At 34.9% G+C, this 16,681-nt stretch overlaps 1 protein-coding gene across 1 annotated transcript in view; it reads right to left on the bottom strand.

The window, feature by feature from the left end:
* Positions 1-3,722: 3,722 nt before the first annotated feature.
* Positions 3,723-16,681, bottom strand: part of LOC149409569 (cell adhesion molecule 3-like) — a 491,423-nt gene continuing 478,464 nt past the window's right edge. Inside the window, exons 8-9 of the mRNA XM_089649447.1 lie at positions 4,566-4,741; positions 3,723-3,737 (exon numbers count right to left, since the gene is read on the bottom strand). Coding sequence (XP_089505573.1) covers positions 3,723-3,737; positions 4,566-4,741 — 191 coding nt within the window. The remainder of the gene's footprint in view (positions 3,738-4,565; positions 4,742-16,681) is intronic.

Genomic DNA, 16,681 nt, shown 5'->3' with positions numbered 1-16,681 from the left:
TGCATTTTCAAATAGAAAAGTTCTGACCCATTTCCATTTTGCATTTCAAATGGTTTTGGGTACCCATTTTGCACATCTCTGGTCATCTGTTAAGATTTGTTTGTAGTCTTCAATAACAGACGCATGTTTTTTTTTGTTTTTACTGCACAAAACTGCATTTCACTTTATTTAATGTTACAAAGAGTTAAATTATTCCCGGCCCGGACAAAACACTTTTACTAATGGTCTGTAGACCATAATGACTGCTTGTTACTATTTTATAGGAGAGAAGAAGAAGGAATCCAGTCGGCGAGGCTTTTTATAATCTAACCAAGTAAAACACATTGACAAGCTAATTGTAAACAAACACTGTCAAAGAAAGCCAATTAATAAGGCAAAACATCAGTTTTATCTGTTAGCTCTAGTTTTACCTCTGACCGCTAGGTGTTAGGTTAGAACTTTGCTAATGGTTCGTACATTTTTAACATTGGGATGCTGTGTTGGCTCTATTTTGAGAATAGGAAGGCGAGGAAGTTCTGGTAAAGTAACGGGTATGAAGGTTGGGTGGGAATCAGTGTGTCTTGGAGTGACGAAAATATGAATATATCCCTCCCTCAGGCGATGGGTTGAAAGACCAGTTGGAGAGGTTTGAACCTTGGTTCCCCAAACCAGCCTCTCCCGATCTGGCACCCCACGGAGTTGGAGGGCTGGCGCATCCTGAACGCACCTCACACACCAAACGTAGCGAAACACTTGCGGTGACCTATGGCAAAGGTGGTTCCATTATGATAAACCATTCCACCTATGATGTCCGAACAGCTCGGGAAGTTTTGAAGCAAAAAATTGACCACCACCTCGAGATGGTTCGTGCCTGGGGTAAGGCCAACTTGGTCAGTTTCAACGTCTCAAAAACCCAAGCGTGTCTGATTTCGGCAATGAGGGAGATCAATGACTGTCTGGTGCAATTTGATGGGAGTACTCTCCCCAATAAAGACTCCATTGAAATGCTTGGAGTTACTATATCAGACCAGCTCAAGTATCGGGGATCCATAGAAGCCCGAGTAAATCAGGCCTCCAAAAAGTTGGGCGTCTTGTACAGGGCTAGGAGATTCTTAAACAGTGACCAGCTGCTGACCCTTTACAAGTCTCAAGTCCACCCAACTATTGAATTTGGGAGCCACCTTTGGGCTGGTGCCCCAAAATACTTAATAAATCTGCTTGAATCTGTGCAAAGGAGAGCGATCCGTCTGATTGACAATCCGTTGTTAACAGACCGATTGCCTTCTGTAATGCATAGACGCAATGTAGGCATGCTGTGTCTGTTCTACAGGTATTTCAATGGAGCCTGCTCCAAGGAGCTAGCAGCATTGATTCCTGATGCACCGGTGCACGTGCGCGAAACTCGACGGACACGAACTGAACACCCGTTCACGGTTGACGTTGGCTTCATGAGAACGGGCCGTTTTTACGACTCGTTTTTGTGTAAGTCGGCTCGTACGTGGAACGAGCTACCGGCATCTGTTTTTCCTCCCTCCTACAATCCGAGCCTCTTCAAGGCCCGCATTAACAAATCCCTTCCTACAGCCCCTACCTTATTCCGCCCCACAACGCCGCCCAACCGGGTGGTGACATAGTTCCCCTGTCTGTACACTGCACAGGCAGGGACACTCTTGTGAGGTGTCACATAAAAAAAAAAACTCAACACAGTGACAATTCAATACACTTTTAAAAAGTGATATAAAGTCATTAGAAACGATGATTTTTTTTTAACCTAACCTAACCTAACCTACATAACCCAGTTAATGAAGTTTTCGTTTCATCACTTTTCATGACTTTATATAAATTTTTAAAGATGTGATGAATTATCATTGTGATGATTTATCCGGTTACGGCAGAGGTATCCAGTAAATGGTTCTAATAATAAATAAAAAAAATCATTATAATTTATTAATACGACAGGATTCAAATAAATTAAATCATAAAAGAATTAAATAAAACAATTTTATCTCGCCATTGAAGATATTTAATAAGACTTTTAATATCACATTATTGCATTTTTTACATCTGTAGTCTACAAGAGAAACGATAAAAGATATTATTGTTTTAAGATTTTTCAAATTGTCTTCTTAATTTCAAATTAAACTAATTTGTCAAGAATTCAGACTATATATGATTTTTATATGTTTAAACTAATTATAAATTAAAAGGTGTTAACCCTTTCAGGATCATTGGTTCGCTTTTGGGAACAACTCGTATTGTTTCACAGAAATCATTGTAACTTCCTTACTTTTGTGGTGAGAAATATGATCTAAGCGGTGTTAGAAAGAAAAAACACCACGCTTTATTAAAATATAGAAGTTAACCACAGAAGAACTAAATTGTGCACCTTTACGAAACCAAAGGTACCGACCGCAATTTTGAAAAAAACTTACGAGACTTCGTGATTTTTTTATTATTTATTATTATATAAAATGGTAATACATTTGTCTAATTATATGTCTAGTATGTTTTAATTTTTTTATTGATAAACTAATTTCCAACCCGCCAAATAATTTAATATGTACTAGTACCTCAATCACTAATTACTGCTATATTATATTTTTTCACCTCTAAACAACCAACTTTATTTTTGTAGGAAAGGCTTTGTTAGTGCTAAATTTCCCACTAGATGGCGTCGAGACATATTATATCTACATTTTGTTGGTGAAATATTTTGACTTGTCAAATATTATCATTTTTTTAATGATAAGCCGATATAGCTCAGTGGTTCAGAGCACCTGACCGGACATCAGAAGGTACGGGTTCAATTCCCGTTGGCGGCATTTATTTTTACTCGGGAGATATTTTTAATTTCTTTTGATATTTCAGGCGACTAATTATTGCTTAAAAATAATAATTTGAAAAAAATAAATGTATATTTATAAATATGAGAGCGTATTTCGTCACCTTTCTAAAACAGTTTTTTTTCGGATACGTTCATAAATATTCCATTTATTTGGATTTTATTGCAAAGCCGAAATACTTCGACCTTCTGACAGAATATGGCTGAGGCTTGAGAAGTTAATGAATAAGATTAAAATTCACGTTATAGTTGATGACGTTTATGTTGAATTTAAATTTTGTACCCGAGAAGCATTCGGATGCAACTCAAAAACACAACATGTTCGGGAGAGCCGAAAAACTATGTATCTTTTTAGCAAAATTCACGTTATTTCCATAAATATTTTTAAAGATAATTGAGAGAATTTTTTTATTTTTATTATTTATCTATCTTAATATTATGATAGATTTGCTAAAAACACACAGTTTTTCGGCTTTATCGAACATTTTATGTTTTGTAGTTGCATTCGTGTGCGTCTCGGGTACAGAATTTAAGGTTAACGATGAAAATGGAGATGAAATTTAAGTTAAATGTGATGTTAAAGGTGAAAAGATGGAAGTTACGGCTTAGTCATAGGTGTTAAGTTCAATAGGTTGTTACATATGGAAGTTACGGTGTAGTTATGGGTGTGAAGTTAAAGGTGAAGAGAACTTGGAAGTAAAAGGTGAAGTTAAAGTTTAGGTCAAAGATGAGGTTAAAGGTGATGTTAAATTTGATGTCAAAGGTGACATTAAAGGTGAAATTAAAGTTGAAGTCAAAGGTTAAGTGAAATTTGAAGTAAAAGGTGAAGTTAAAGTTGAAGTCAAAGATGAAGTTAAAGGTGAGATTAAAGTTGAAGTCAATGATAAAGTTTGATGTGAAGTTAACCTTTCCTCATCTGTGGTGTGTATCTACTACACATTGCTTCTAATAACTTTAATAACTCTATAAATATAATGAATTCTGGGTTCAGATTTTAGGTATTCCTCCGTTATACATTTATGCACTGAATTAAAAAATAATATTTTACGTAGTTTTCAAATTCAATTAAAAATCAGAGTTTTTTGTTAAAAATCGGGAACAAATCCACCAATACAATCAACCGTGTGTTACCAATACGCGAAGAGTTTGCGAGGAAATGACACGCTATTGATGTCCCGCTTTAATTCGCTATGCGGGAACATGAGACATCCACACTTCTGCAGTTGTAGTTTTTGATTTAGACCATCCATACCTTCGACCGCATAGCTGTGTTTGTGCCAGCCAGTTGGCCGCGAACCGTCGTTAGATGTGGACCCCTTGCGCGTTTCTTTAGCATCTGCCGATGGTTTTTTCATGTTTTCAGCAATTAAATTACAATTTTTATCACTTTTGATATAAAATATAATAAACATAATCGATTAGCTATGAATATTCATATTTTTCCGATATTAAATCGCTTATTTTGAGATGTGTATTGACTACACAGCACCGTAACGCGTGTATTTTTTTAGCACAGTAAGGGAAAGGTTAAAGGTGAAGTTAAAGTTGAAGTCAAAGATAAAGATAAAGTTGAAGTCAAAGACGAAGTTAAAGGTGAGATTAAAGTTGAAGTCAAAGATGAAGTTTGAGGTGAAGTTAAAGTTGAAGTCAAGGGTGAAGATAAAGGTGAAGTTAAAATCGCTAAGAAATGTGTAGTACACGGCAGCAGACATAAATCGAAAAACGATACAGTAGACAGACTTACAGTAGCATTGTGCGCCACGATGCTCCCGTACACCTCTCCCACTCTGAACACCCTGTGGCCAGCTATCCACATGACCTTGGTGGGGGCAGGGTTGGCGCAGAACTCCGCGGACAGCTGGGCGCTGCTCCCCTCGCTCACCAGTACGGTCCTGTTGGCGGGGAACACGGTAGGACCACCTGCAACGCAAAATAAATCTTTTTTAGTATTTTTTTGTGAGTATCGTACAAGAAGACCAAATGCTTCATAGCCACTGCTTGGAGCCAGTGAGACAGGGTATCTCCAATTGGGGCGTGTTGTGGGGCTGAAGGATGTGAAGAAGGGAAGGAGATGAGAAAGAGGAAGACATACCGGATGTACTTGAATATTCGTAAATGATCACCAAACACGGCAAAAAGTTATTTTAAGCAAAATTCCATTTCTAATGATGGTCTTTCACCAGGGCGATCTGAGAGTATCTATAATCTGGAACGTATCGCTAATTTGATATGATTTTAGATTTTCACGGCCAAAAGAATAATCGTGATTTATTTTTGGGGTACTAAGCCGTGTTGTTTTCTTCTTATTTAGCCAACGTTTCGAACAGCGTCACAGAGTCCATAATCTGTCCTAATAATGCATTTTGTAACGCTGTGAAGGAGGAAGCGCAACATGGCATAGTATCCCAAAAAATCACGGTATTTTACTATTTTATATGAATGACAAATACATATTTTAACAAAACTATTTTAGTGCACGCCGGGATTTTCTCAAACCTTTATAAAACATAAAAGTACAAATGAGGTTTATACGTCACCTACACAAGAGAAAATATACGTACTATCTATTCCTGTATCCATCATTGTTCTTAAGTCCCAGTAGTAAGCCTTCAAAGATGGTTTGAAAGGGAGATATGTAAATACGAATGTTAGAGGGAGCGCGGTAATATTAAAAAACGATAATAATTAAGGCGATGCACTACGTCGTGTGATATTTTAAATTGAGCCGCTATCAATAACAACCCTTACGTAAATGGCGATAAGGTTTAAATTCCTGCTTAACACCATCCGCCTGTTTTGATTTATGCAAGAAAAAAACATGGGCAAAGAGTGCCTTTTATTTTGTTTTGTCGATGTTCAGGCATAAATATTTAATTTTTTTCCGATCATTTTATAAATAACTTAATTTGCCACATTATAAATTAAAATCATAACCGAAAATGGGTTTGTAAGTAGGAGATTTTGAACCTTAAAACAGTTTTCATAGGTCTATACATTATTTTTTTCTGGGCTTATAAAAAGACTAGATTATTTCAAAGGCCAGGATGTATTCTACTTGCAGTATTTAATTAAAGCATCTGAAACATTTCTAGGCGACCAAAATTTCAAACCAAAAACACATGATTTTGCATTACTACGTATGGCATCGCCTTAAGCGAAAATTGTGAAAATATTTAATAAAACACGACTCTTTTGAAATCGAGCAAACATCTCTCTACACATGCTTTAGTTGCATTTAAAGATTCACTGTGAAATTTTCATGCCTATAACATAAAATAACAGAAAAAAACGTTATTTTAATAATTTTCGGGGCTTACTTTGCGATTTTTTCTATCGAAGGGAATTTCATATAATTGACTTTTCAGCATAACAAATGTATAAATATTATCTTCAAAAATAACATGTACTTTTTTTAGAGTTAACGAGAAACATCTTATAAATCGGTAGAAATTGGGTGAGCGGAGGCTTAACAGGAATGCTTTAATTGAACACCTTAGGAGAACGCTGATAAATTAAAATCATTTAAAAATAATGTACTTTCAACTTCTAATTATAAAAGCATGAAAGCACACAGTCTTGTCAACCTTTCAACAATTTGCAACTTGTATCAATTCAAAAATGTACTAAATACAAATGAAAATGTATTGGATCTTGTTTTCTCTGATAAAGTTAACATAGATATACATATATCACCAGGCTTAACCAAATTGGATCAATATCACCCTTCATTTGAAATAATGGTGAAACAAAATAAAGATCAATTTTTAGAAATCAATAGAAGTGACTCAAAATAAAACTTCAGGAAGGGAAACTTTCATGAATGTCGACAGGATCTATTATCTGTTAATTGGATAACTCTTTTTAAAAATGAAAATGTGAATAGTATGGTGATCTTGTTCTATGAAAAATTATGGGAAATAATTGACAAACACTTTAAAAAATATATTACTAAAACAAAAAATCAATATCCTGTCTGGTTTAATCAGCAATTGATTGCTCTTCTTAAGAAAAAAAACAACATTAGACTTAAGGTAAAAAAACATGGTAACGAGTCAGATTATAGAGAATTTTCTTATTTAAGGAAAGTTACAAAAAAAAAATACAAAGCGAATGTTATAAATCATACGTCAACTCTGTCGAAAGTGGTCTGCAAGGTAACATAAAGGTGTTCTGGTCATACTCAAAATCATTACGAAAAACCAATTGTATTCCTAAAATAATGCATCTTGACGATATTTCCACAAATGACGGTGAACACATAGCAAATATATTTTCTAAATATTTTTCATCTGTTTATACCAATTCGGAATCATCCACTAATGGTTCAATGCCAAACATAACTGAACACAATCAAAGCAATTTGGGTAAAATACATATTAGTGCAGATGAAATAAAATGTTTTTTGAGTAAAATAGATTCCAACAAGGGTCCAGGCCCAGATAATATTCTTTCTTTCTTTGTCAGTTGCTTTGCAGACTCTTTATGTTTACCGCTTTTTATAATTTTTAATGCATCCCTAACCACGGGAACTTTTCCTGATCTGTGGAAAAAAGCACATGTGGTACCAGTATTAAAATCGGGAGACCAATCTTTAGTAAAAAATTATAGACCAATCAGTATATTATCCTGTTTTGCTAAGATTTTTGAATCTTTGATATATAAAAATATTTTTTCGCATTTTAAGCCCCTTCTCTGCACTAGGCAACATGGGTTTGTTCCTCAAAGATCTATTAACTCAAATCTTTTGGAATTTTGTAATTATGTATGTAATTCTTTTAATGAAAGATTACAAGTAGATGCAATTTATACTGATTTCCAAAAAGCTTTTGATAAAGTTAATCACTCCATCTTATTAAAAAATCTTGAACAAATAGGAATACATGGAGATCTACTTCGCTGGGTGAAATCATATTTGTATAACAGAACTCAATTAGTTCTTATTAATGGATACAAATCATCCCATATAATTGTAACTTCCGGTGTACCACAGGGTTCAAATCTTGGCCCCCTGCTTTTTCTTATATTCATAAATGACCTTGGCTCGAAATTAAATTGTGATTATGCTTTTTTCGCCGATGATCTTAAAATTTTTCGTAAAATCGAGTCTGTTTCCGATCATAAACTGCTTCAAAACGACCTCGACACACTTAATAACTGGTGTACTGTCAATGATATGCACTTAAATGTTGAAAAATGTTACATTTTAAACTTCACTAGAAATAGAATTATAAAGGATTTTTCTTATGTTATTAATAATATTATTCTCAAAAAAGTATCTTCAATAAGAGATCTAGGAATCACTCTTGATGCTAAATTCATATTTGATGTACACATTAACGAAATTAAGTGCAAATCATTAAAAATGATGAGATTTATTCATAGAATATGTAAACCTTTCCAAGATCCTTAATCAATTCTAACTCTTTACAATGCCTTAATTAGAAGTAAACTTGAATATGGAAGCTCTATTTGGAATCCACATTACTGCAAATATGAAAATGTTGTAGAATCCATTAAAAAAAAATGCTAAGAATTTTATCCTTCAAATGTGGATTACATGACCATCTTAGATCATATGACGTACGTCGTGATTACTTCAAGATTGATACACTTAAAACTAGAAGGCAATTGACTGATCTCATATGTTTACATAAAATTATTCACGGTCAACTTGATACTACATTATGTCTTAGCAATATTAAAATAAATGTCCCCAATTCGCATTGTTTAAGACGCCATAATATTTTTCACCTGAATACATTTATAAATAATATTGCCTACTTTAGCCCTCTGACCCAGATGTGTCGACTATACAGGGTGTCCGGAAACTCGTAGTACAAGCGGGAAACTGGTGAATCTACATCACATTTGGAGTCGATTTTGTAGTATACTTTTTTTTTATTTGAGCTTTCGTTATCGAGTAAATCGAGTTTGAAGTTGATTTTTTTTTTTTTTTTAATTTTTTTTTAATCAAATTCTTATAAATTATTACTGAAGATCAAAGTACCCAACTAATTAAAACTGTTTGAAAGTAAAACAAATGAAGAAACTCGGATTTGAAGCATTATTTTGAAATCACCCTTCATTTAACCCGGTGTAATCATAAAATATTTCTGCTCTGCAGGGTTAAAACATCTGTTATTCAACCCTAAACACCAGAAAAAACTTTAACCCTAAAATAGCCGAAAAATATTTTTTTTTGGTTTTTTTTTTTTTTTTTTGAAAATGCTCAAATCAAAAAACTTTATGTTTTTTTGTGTTCCCCATGTGGTGTAGATTCTCCAGTTTCCCGCTTGTACTACGAGTTTCCGGACACCGTGTATAACAAGATAGAGTGTGCTGAAATAGATATTTTCGTCGATAATTTGTACGGATTCAGAAAAAAAGTTCTGGCGCTATTAAAAAATATTAGCTAATTCATTGTGTCAATTTTCTCTCTATGCATACCTCTCGTATTTCTTATGCCTCTTACCACTTGTAATAATGTATAATGTAATGTGTTACTTGAGCGAGCTTGTATATGATTGTGTATTTTATTTTTATTTTTTGATGTTTTTGTTTTCTAATTGTATGTATCTGTATTTAATTTTTTGTATCTTTATTTAATTGTAGATTTTTGTAATTGTACAATAACTGAGTTTTTATAAGTGGATTGTTCTCACGTAAGTGTGATCATCTGTAAAACCCAGTATAAATAAACAAAAAAATATTTTTAAGCAAACATTATATTAAACCAATCTCTGGAACCATAATTAATTCAATTATATTGAAAGAGGTTAACTTATATGTGCCTAACAAGTATACTCTTCGGAGATCACTTTTTTTGCTCCGAAAGCGAGGACTTCTGTCTATCGGAACGTGTCAATCAACATAGCGACTCGACTGCTTAATGATTCTGCATTGACCATCGACATTTTTAACGTCACTTATTTTATTATTATATATTTATTTATTGGATGATTTGTATAGCGCCGCTTTTGTGAGATATCACCTCAGGGACGCTTTACAGTTGATGCAGGTATTACAAAAATAAATTGAAATTAAGTTAAATAAAATGAAGTACAGAAACAGGTGACACGAAGATGGAGAATCTGCAGCGAGAATCCTAGTTGGTGAGGAAACTGGACTAGCTGCTGCAGCGAGAGAATGCACCGCGTCCACCAACAGTACCACACCAACAGCACTAGGTTCGTCATCCGTCCAGGTATGTTTCTGCTGCTAATAGAGCGCTGACACAGTATCCTCACATAGATAACAAACCTTGGCAGCCCCGCTGTGACGTTCGGCATGTAATCTTGTTCCTGGTGATTATGTTAGTGGTGCAATGTGCCCGCAATAAAAGGCGACAGTCGGGATAATAAATTACCCTGGGCACTTGTTAGGGCTTTCAGAGTTTCCAAGAATTCCGTTGAAAACATCTGGCGTACCTACAGTTACCGATTCTCGTCCCAAGTTCAACTTCAGCGAATTTCGAATATTTTTTGGCACAATTTTCGATTATTCACTTACACACAGTTCAGCAACTATCTTTTGACGTATGTCACAAAATAGTAAAATTGCCCCCACCACCTTTTATACTTATATATACCTCAAATTTAACCTAACCGTCGCGCCGTTTCCCCGCAGGAGTAGGCAGAGAAGACGAATCGCCAAACAACTCGGTCTTGGCACACACTCCTTGCCTCATTCACATTCATTTATTTATTTATTTACGGACAAATAGTCCATTAACAACATATTAATTACACGAATAAGTTTTATAAACAGAGATGACAGTGAAAGGAGAGCATATATAAATGAGGAGCGAAGACAATAACAATGACAATAATAATATAAAAGTAAGAATGGGAGATAATAATAAGTCAAAGCATGAAGATGGTTCAAAGGGCATTAGAAATTAGACATTGCGTATTGACTGTCGAAAGTCATTTAGGCATATACCACAAAATTCAATGCTTTGACTTGACAGTGAGTTGACAAGTCTCGACATTCTGGACAAAGGAGAATGGTATCCATAATTGGTAGAATGTTGATTGACGAACAGCAATTCATTATTTCGGAGTCTACGGGAAGGGATGTTGAATTGGATAAGTTGCAACAAAGCAGGTGAGTCTGTAATACCATTGATAATCTTGAATATACAAATCAGATCAGTGTCCCTTCTACGTTTCTCCAAAGAAGAAATGTTTAAAGTTTGTTCAACTTCATCATATGAGTACTCTCCTCTTTCAAGACCCAACCTCCAAGCGATCCCTCGTAGGAAGCGATGTTGTACGGATTCTATGTGACAGATGTGGACAGCTTAGAAAGGAGACCAAATAACACTAGCGTATTCAAGGTGAGGGCGAACTAACGAGCAGTAAAGAGTTTTAAGGGTACTTATATGTTTAAAGTCAGAGGTTATTCTATGAACGAAGCCAAGTAGTTTAAGTGATTTGTTAACAATGTTGTTAATGTGCTCACGGAAAGAAAGTTTGCAGTCTAGAGTGACCCCAAGATCCTTGATAGATGTTACAGTAGATAAACAAACATTGTTTAATTTATAATCAAACTGAATAGGTTTTTTGGTTCTATAAAAGGACAAAATTTTACATTTATCAACATTAAGTTCCATGCAGTTTATTTTGCACCAATTATTAAACGAGTCAATATCACGTTGAAAATGTAAGCAGTCAAGGTAGGATTTAATTATCTGAAGAATCTTATTATCATCCGCAAAAAGCCAGAAGCGTGTATGAGAAAAAACTTTGGTGATATCGTTAATAAAAAGGTTGAAGAGAAGCGGGGCCAAATGAGCTCCTTGGGGAACGCCGGACGTTACGTCAATGTTAAAGGATTCAAAGTTGTTTATTTTAACCCTTTGTTTTCTATCGCTCAAGTAAGAGCGAAAGAATGATAACAACGGGTTTCTAATGCCTATAGCATAAAGTTTGGCCATGAGAATCGAGTGATTTACTTTATCAAAGGCTTTGGAGAAATCAGTATAGAGTACGTCAACCTGAGTGTTGTCTTCCAAGGCTTTAACAATGGTATTTGTAAAGGACAATAAATTAGTTGTTGTAGATTTCGCCGATCTAAATCCATGCTGTTCATCAATCAGAACATTTTTGAATATAGGAGTGATTTTCTTTGTAATTATCGACTCAAATATTTTTGGAATACAAGATATAATTGATATTGGTCTGTAATTTTCAATGTTTGACTTGTTCCCGGACTTAAAAATGGGTCGAATATATGAAATTTTCCATGAATCAGCAAATGTTCCAGATGAGAGTGATAAGTTGTACAACATACAAATTGGGTTAGATAATGAATATTTACATTCTTTTAGCAAGATTTCTGGAATGCCATCAGGTCCGGTACTTTTTTGTTAGAAAGTTTACTTAAAGATTGGTAAACCTCTACAAGTGAGATTTGGCAATCATTCAAGTCAATGTTGTAGTCATAGTTGAGTGGAGGGATGTTGCATGAGGCACCAGAATATACAGAGGAGAAGTGTTTAGCAAAAAGGTTGGCGATGTCAAGACCGTTAGTAGCATGAGTTTCACTATAGTGCATACTAGAAGGAAGATCATTATCAGTACGCTTTTGCGCAACAAATTGCCAAAATTGTTTAGGGTTTTGCAGTAATTTTGACTCAGTAACTTCTACATAAGATTTATAGCATTTGGCTGATTCGATTTTGGACAGTTCCCTTAAATGAGAAAATTTTCGATACAAGTTTAAGTTGCCAGTGTCTTTAAATAGCTTATGAGTTTTCTTTTTTCAATTATTAACTGTTTGAGTTTTGAGCTAAACCAATTTGGAAACTTGGGTTGATAGTAACATCCCTTAGGAACAAACAAATCTATAGCGCGTGAGACGCATTCATTAAATTTAAATACAGCGTCATTAATATCAGATTTTAAAAATAGTACTGACCAATTAATCTGGGAAAGAAATTTGTTCATATTAGAGTAGTCACCATTAAGATATTTGTAGTGATAAGAGGCACTTGGTTTCAAAGAATCTAATTGGAAGAAATTAGTGATGTTAATAGAGAGAGGTGGATGATATTTATCTATAGGTAACAAAGAGACATCAGCTTCACTTACTATGATATTTGGTATGCTAGAAAAAATTAAATCTAGGCAAGAACCTAGATAGTTAGTGACTGGATTTATTTGAAACAGATTCAAGTAGGCAAAAAAATTTACAATTTCAGTAGCTTGTGGGGAAAGATTACTAGTAGGAGTTTTGACATCTTGGTTGTCGTTCAGCCACAATATTTTAGGTAAATTATAATCGCCACAAATAAATAAGGAATCAGCGTTTCTAGAAACATGTTCAGTTAAAGCAGTATGTGACTTATAGACTTCTATCGAAGAGGATGGAGGAATGTAAACACAACCGAGTACAAGTTTTTTGTTACCTAATAGAACACATAGAAACAATTGATCAGACACATTGTTAGATGACTCTAGAATATAGCAATGGTATTTCTTGTTTACACATATCATCACTCCACCACCTTTACATTTCGCAGAAGAAGTAGAACGGTCACTACGAAAAATGTTATAGTCAAAAAATCCCAACTCAGCAGATGAGATATTATCGGAGAGCCATGTTTCAGTAAAAAATATAAAGTCATATTGACACACACTGACGTTACAGCGAATGGTGTTCAGTTTTGTGTTTAGGCCACGAACATTTTGGTAGTACATTGAGTAGGAATTATTCACAGAACGATTGATCAGGTTCAACCTAAAAAATTAATCCGAGAGAGTTCACGTCTTTCAGCAGCCTGGCGGGCGGGGCAGTCCTGAGCTCCAGTATTGTGAGAAGCCGGTTTCCTGAAGAAGGTGCAGGTGGCGCATACTGGTGATTTCACCTTATTGGGGCAGGCATCACGGTTGTGGCCAACTAATCATACATACTCTTCTATTATTCTGACTCTCGACATGGCCCGACTCAAGTATCTTATTCATCTGATCATGTACTGTCTTTATCGGGCGTCCCCGACCTCTTCTCCTATTCACTTTTACGTCATATATTTTCCTTTCTTCGTTCATTCGTTCGAACATGCCCAAACCATCTGTGCGTCCATTTCTTAATCTTACTCATTATGCTTACATGAGCCTTGCATTCTTTGCGGATCTCCACATTTCTCACACGATCATACATGGTATTACCACACACAAGCCTCAGGAATCTCATTTGTACAGCTTTCAAACAGTATTGTTATGTTAAGGCGAAGCTTAATGCCAAATCACTATTTTGATTAATGTTTACAACGAATTGGTGTACATTATGAATACCAAAAAATATGCTTTAGATTAATTGAAGGTTTTCCTATCGCTTTGCTTGAGTAGAATACAAATAAAAAATAAATAAGTCAATAAAAAATATAAATGCAAACTACAAAAAAAAATATTTTTTCAATAGAAATGTATGAACGCGTAAAGAAAACAACTTAAAAAATACAGTATTATAGCTAAGATTATCTGTGACAGTTTCATTTGATTAACTTTTTTGCTTTCTTATAAAATTATTTACAAAATAAATAAAAACCAGTTTTGTGCTTGAAATCGAACGTTTCTAGACTCCATTTGTCAAGCGATTTTAATGCCTATTACCTACGATATAAGGTATACAAAGAATATACACATTTTTGGCTTGTAGCTTCCTCTTAATTTGAATTCACTATGTAATGTCGTTAATTTCTATTTGGTTTATGTAAAATGGTAAAATAAAACAAAAGATGTTGTATGTTTAGGAATGTGTTCATGTTTGGAAAATTAATAATATTTTATTAAATTTATTTACTTGAGAGCATAATCTTCACACGTTAGAAACAAAACAAGAAATTTCTAATCTCATTTCATCTCAACGAATCCACTTCCACTTCTCTCAAGAAATAATCAAATCATACAAAATCAGAACCATCTACGAAATTAAATTAATGTTTTGGATAAGGCTTCCTATTTCTTACCCACACCACCTTCCCGATATTGTACACAAGAGTACTAGTAACGTTAATGTTTGCGCGGATTCTGAATTGAAATCTTCGCAAGTTAATCGTCTCAAAATATTATGCAATCTCCGCAACAAAGGCGCTCATTCCGACACTACGGGTCGTTAGCGATCAGAACATAAACACTAGGCTAGAGGTAGGGCAGAGGCGTATTGGTATCAAGTTATTTATTCTTGACTACAGTTGATGAAAATGAAGTTCAGGAACAAGTGACAAGAAGAAAGAAGATGGAGACTCTGCAGCAAGAATCCTAGGTGGTGAAGAAACTGGACCAGCTGCTGCAGCGAGAGAGTCCTTCGCGTCCACCAACAGTGCCAGCGCGAAGCTCGTCATCCGTGCAGTATGTGTCTGCTGCTAATAAAGCGCTGACACAATATCTTCACATAGATAACAGACCTTGTCGACGAAAATAGAAGGTGGAGACTCTGCAGCAAGAATCCTAGGTGGTGAAGAAACTGGACAAGCTGCTGCAGCGAGAGAGTCCTTCGCGTCCACCAACAGTGCCAGCGCGAGGTTCGTCCAGGTATGTGTCTGCTGCTAATAAAAAGCTGACACAATATCCTCACACAGATAACAGACCTAGGCAGCACCATTGTGACGTTCGACGAAGATAGAAGATAGAGACTCTACAGCAAGGATCCTAGGTGGTGAAGAAACTGGACCAGCTGCTACAGCGAGAAAGTCCACCAACAGTGCCAGCACGAGGTTCGTCATCCGTGCAGGTATGTGTCTGCTGCTAATAAAGCGCTGACACAATATCCTCTCACAGATACCAGACCTTGGCAGCACCGCTGTGACGTTCGACGAAGATAGAAGATGGAGACTCTGCAGCAAGAATCCCAGGTAGTGAAGAAACTGGGTCGATGTTTGATGGAGCCGAAATTTAACAAACTTCCCTAGGGTATCTAGCGCCCTCAGCAATACCAAATTGACGAAATCCGTCATTTATGGTCAGTTAGCGATATTTGCGAGCACGGTCAGAATATAAGCACGGTTGGTAAACAAAAGCCGCTTTATTTAGCGCGGCCTCCAAGGTGTCAGATTAGCTGTCAATATGCACAACTTATAGAATAATGTCGTTCGTTATACAAAATAATTGGCTTAGTAATGATCGGAGGTAAACTAAGCTCTTAGATTATTTTTTTCAATGATAAACTAATGTTTATAAGACAAGGGTTTTTATGTGTAGCACAAAGAATAACAAATTATCACAAGCTATAGGCGACTAATTATTGCTATATTTACTACCTTGTCTTATAAACATTAGTTTGTCATTAATAAAAAAAAAAATTGACAAGTCAAAATATTTCACCAACAAATGTAGATATAATATGTCTCGACGCCATCTAGTGCGAAATTTAGCACTAACAAAGCCTTTCCTACATAAATAAAGTTGGTTGTTTACTGGTGAAAAAATATAGTAGGTAAGCAGTAATTATTAATTGAAGTACTAGTACATATTTAATTATATATTTTTTCGTTTAAAAATCGCTAATATCATCTTCAATAATTAAATCTATAATTGGTTTCTCAGTTAAATAAATTGCATTGTATAAACCAACTACACTGTAAACTGTTGATTTCCCTTATATAAAATGAATAAATTAATGTGCTAACATTATTCGAAACATCGTATTAGTTCAGAAAATAAATAAATTATGAAGTTCTATCAAATTAACATTAAACCTTCAGACTTGTAGTGAAACACTACAGAACAAAACTATAACAATTCTACGTCAATTTATTTTAGATTAACCCCAAAAGTTTTGAAAACAACGGACTTAGATAAACTGGAAATAATTGTTTGAATTATGAGTATACGAGGTTACAACAATTATAAACGGATT

Source organism: Hesperophylax consimilis, chromosome 30 (assembly GCF_061612785.1).
Source record: "Hesperophylax consimilis isolate HC1 chromosome 30, BYU_Hcon_1.0, whole genome shotgun sequence".
Classification (NCBI taxonomy): domain Eukaryota; kingdom Metazoa; phylum Arthropoda; class Insecta; order Trichoptera; family Limnephilidae; genus Hesperophylax; species Hesperophylax consimilis.
Note: the sequence above shows the minus strand (reverse complement) of the source record. Positions and strands in the feature narration are given on the sequence as shown.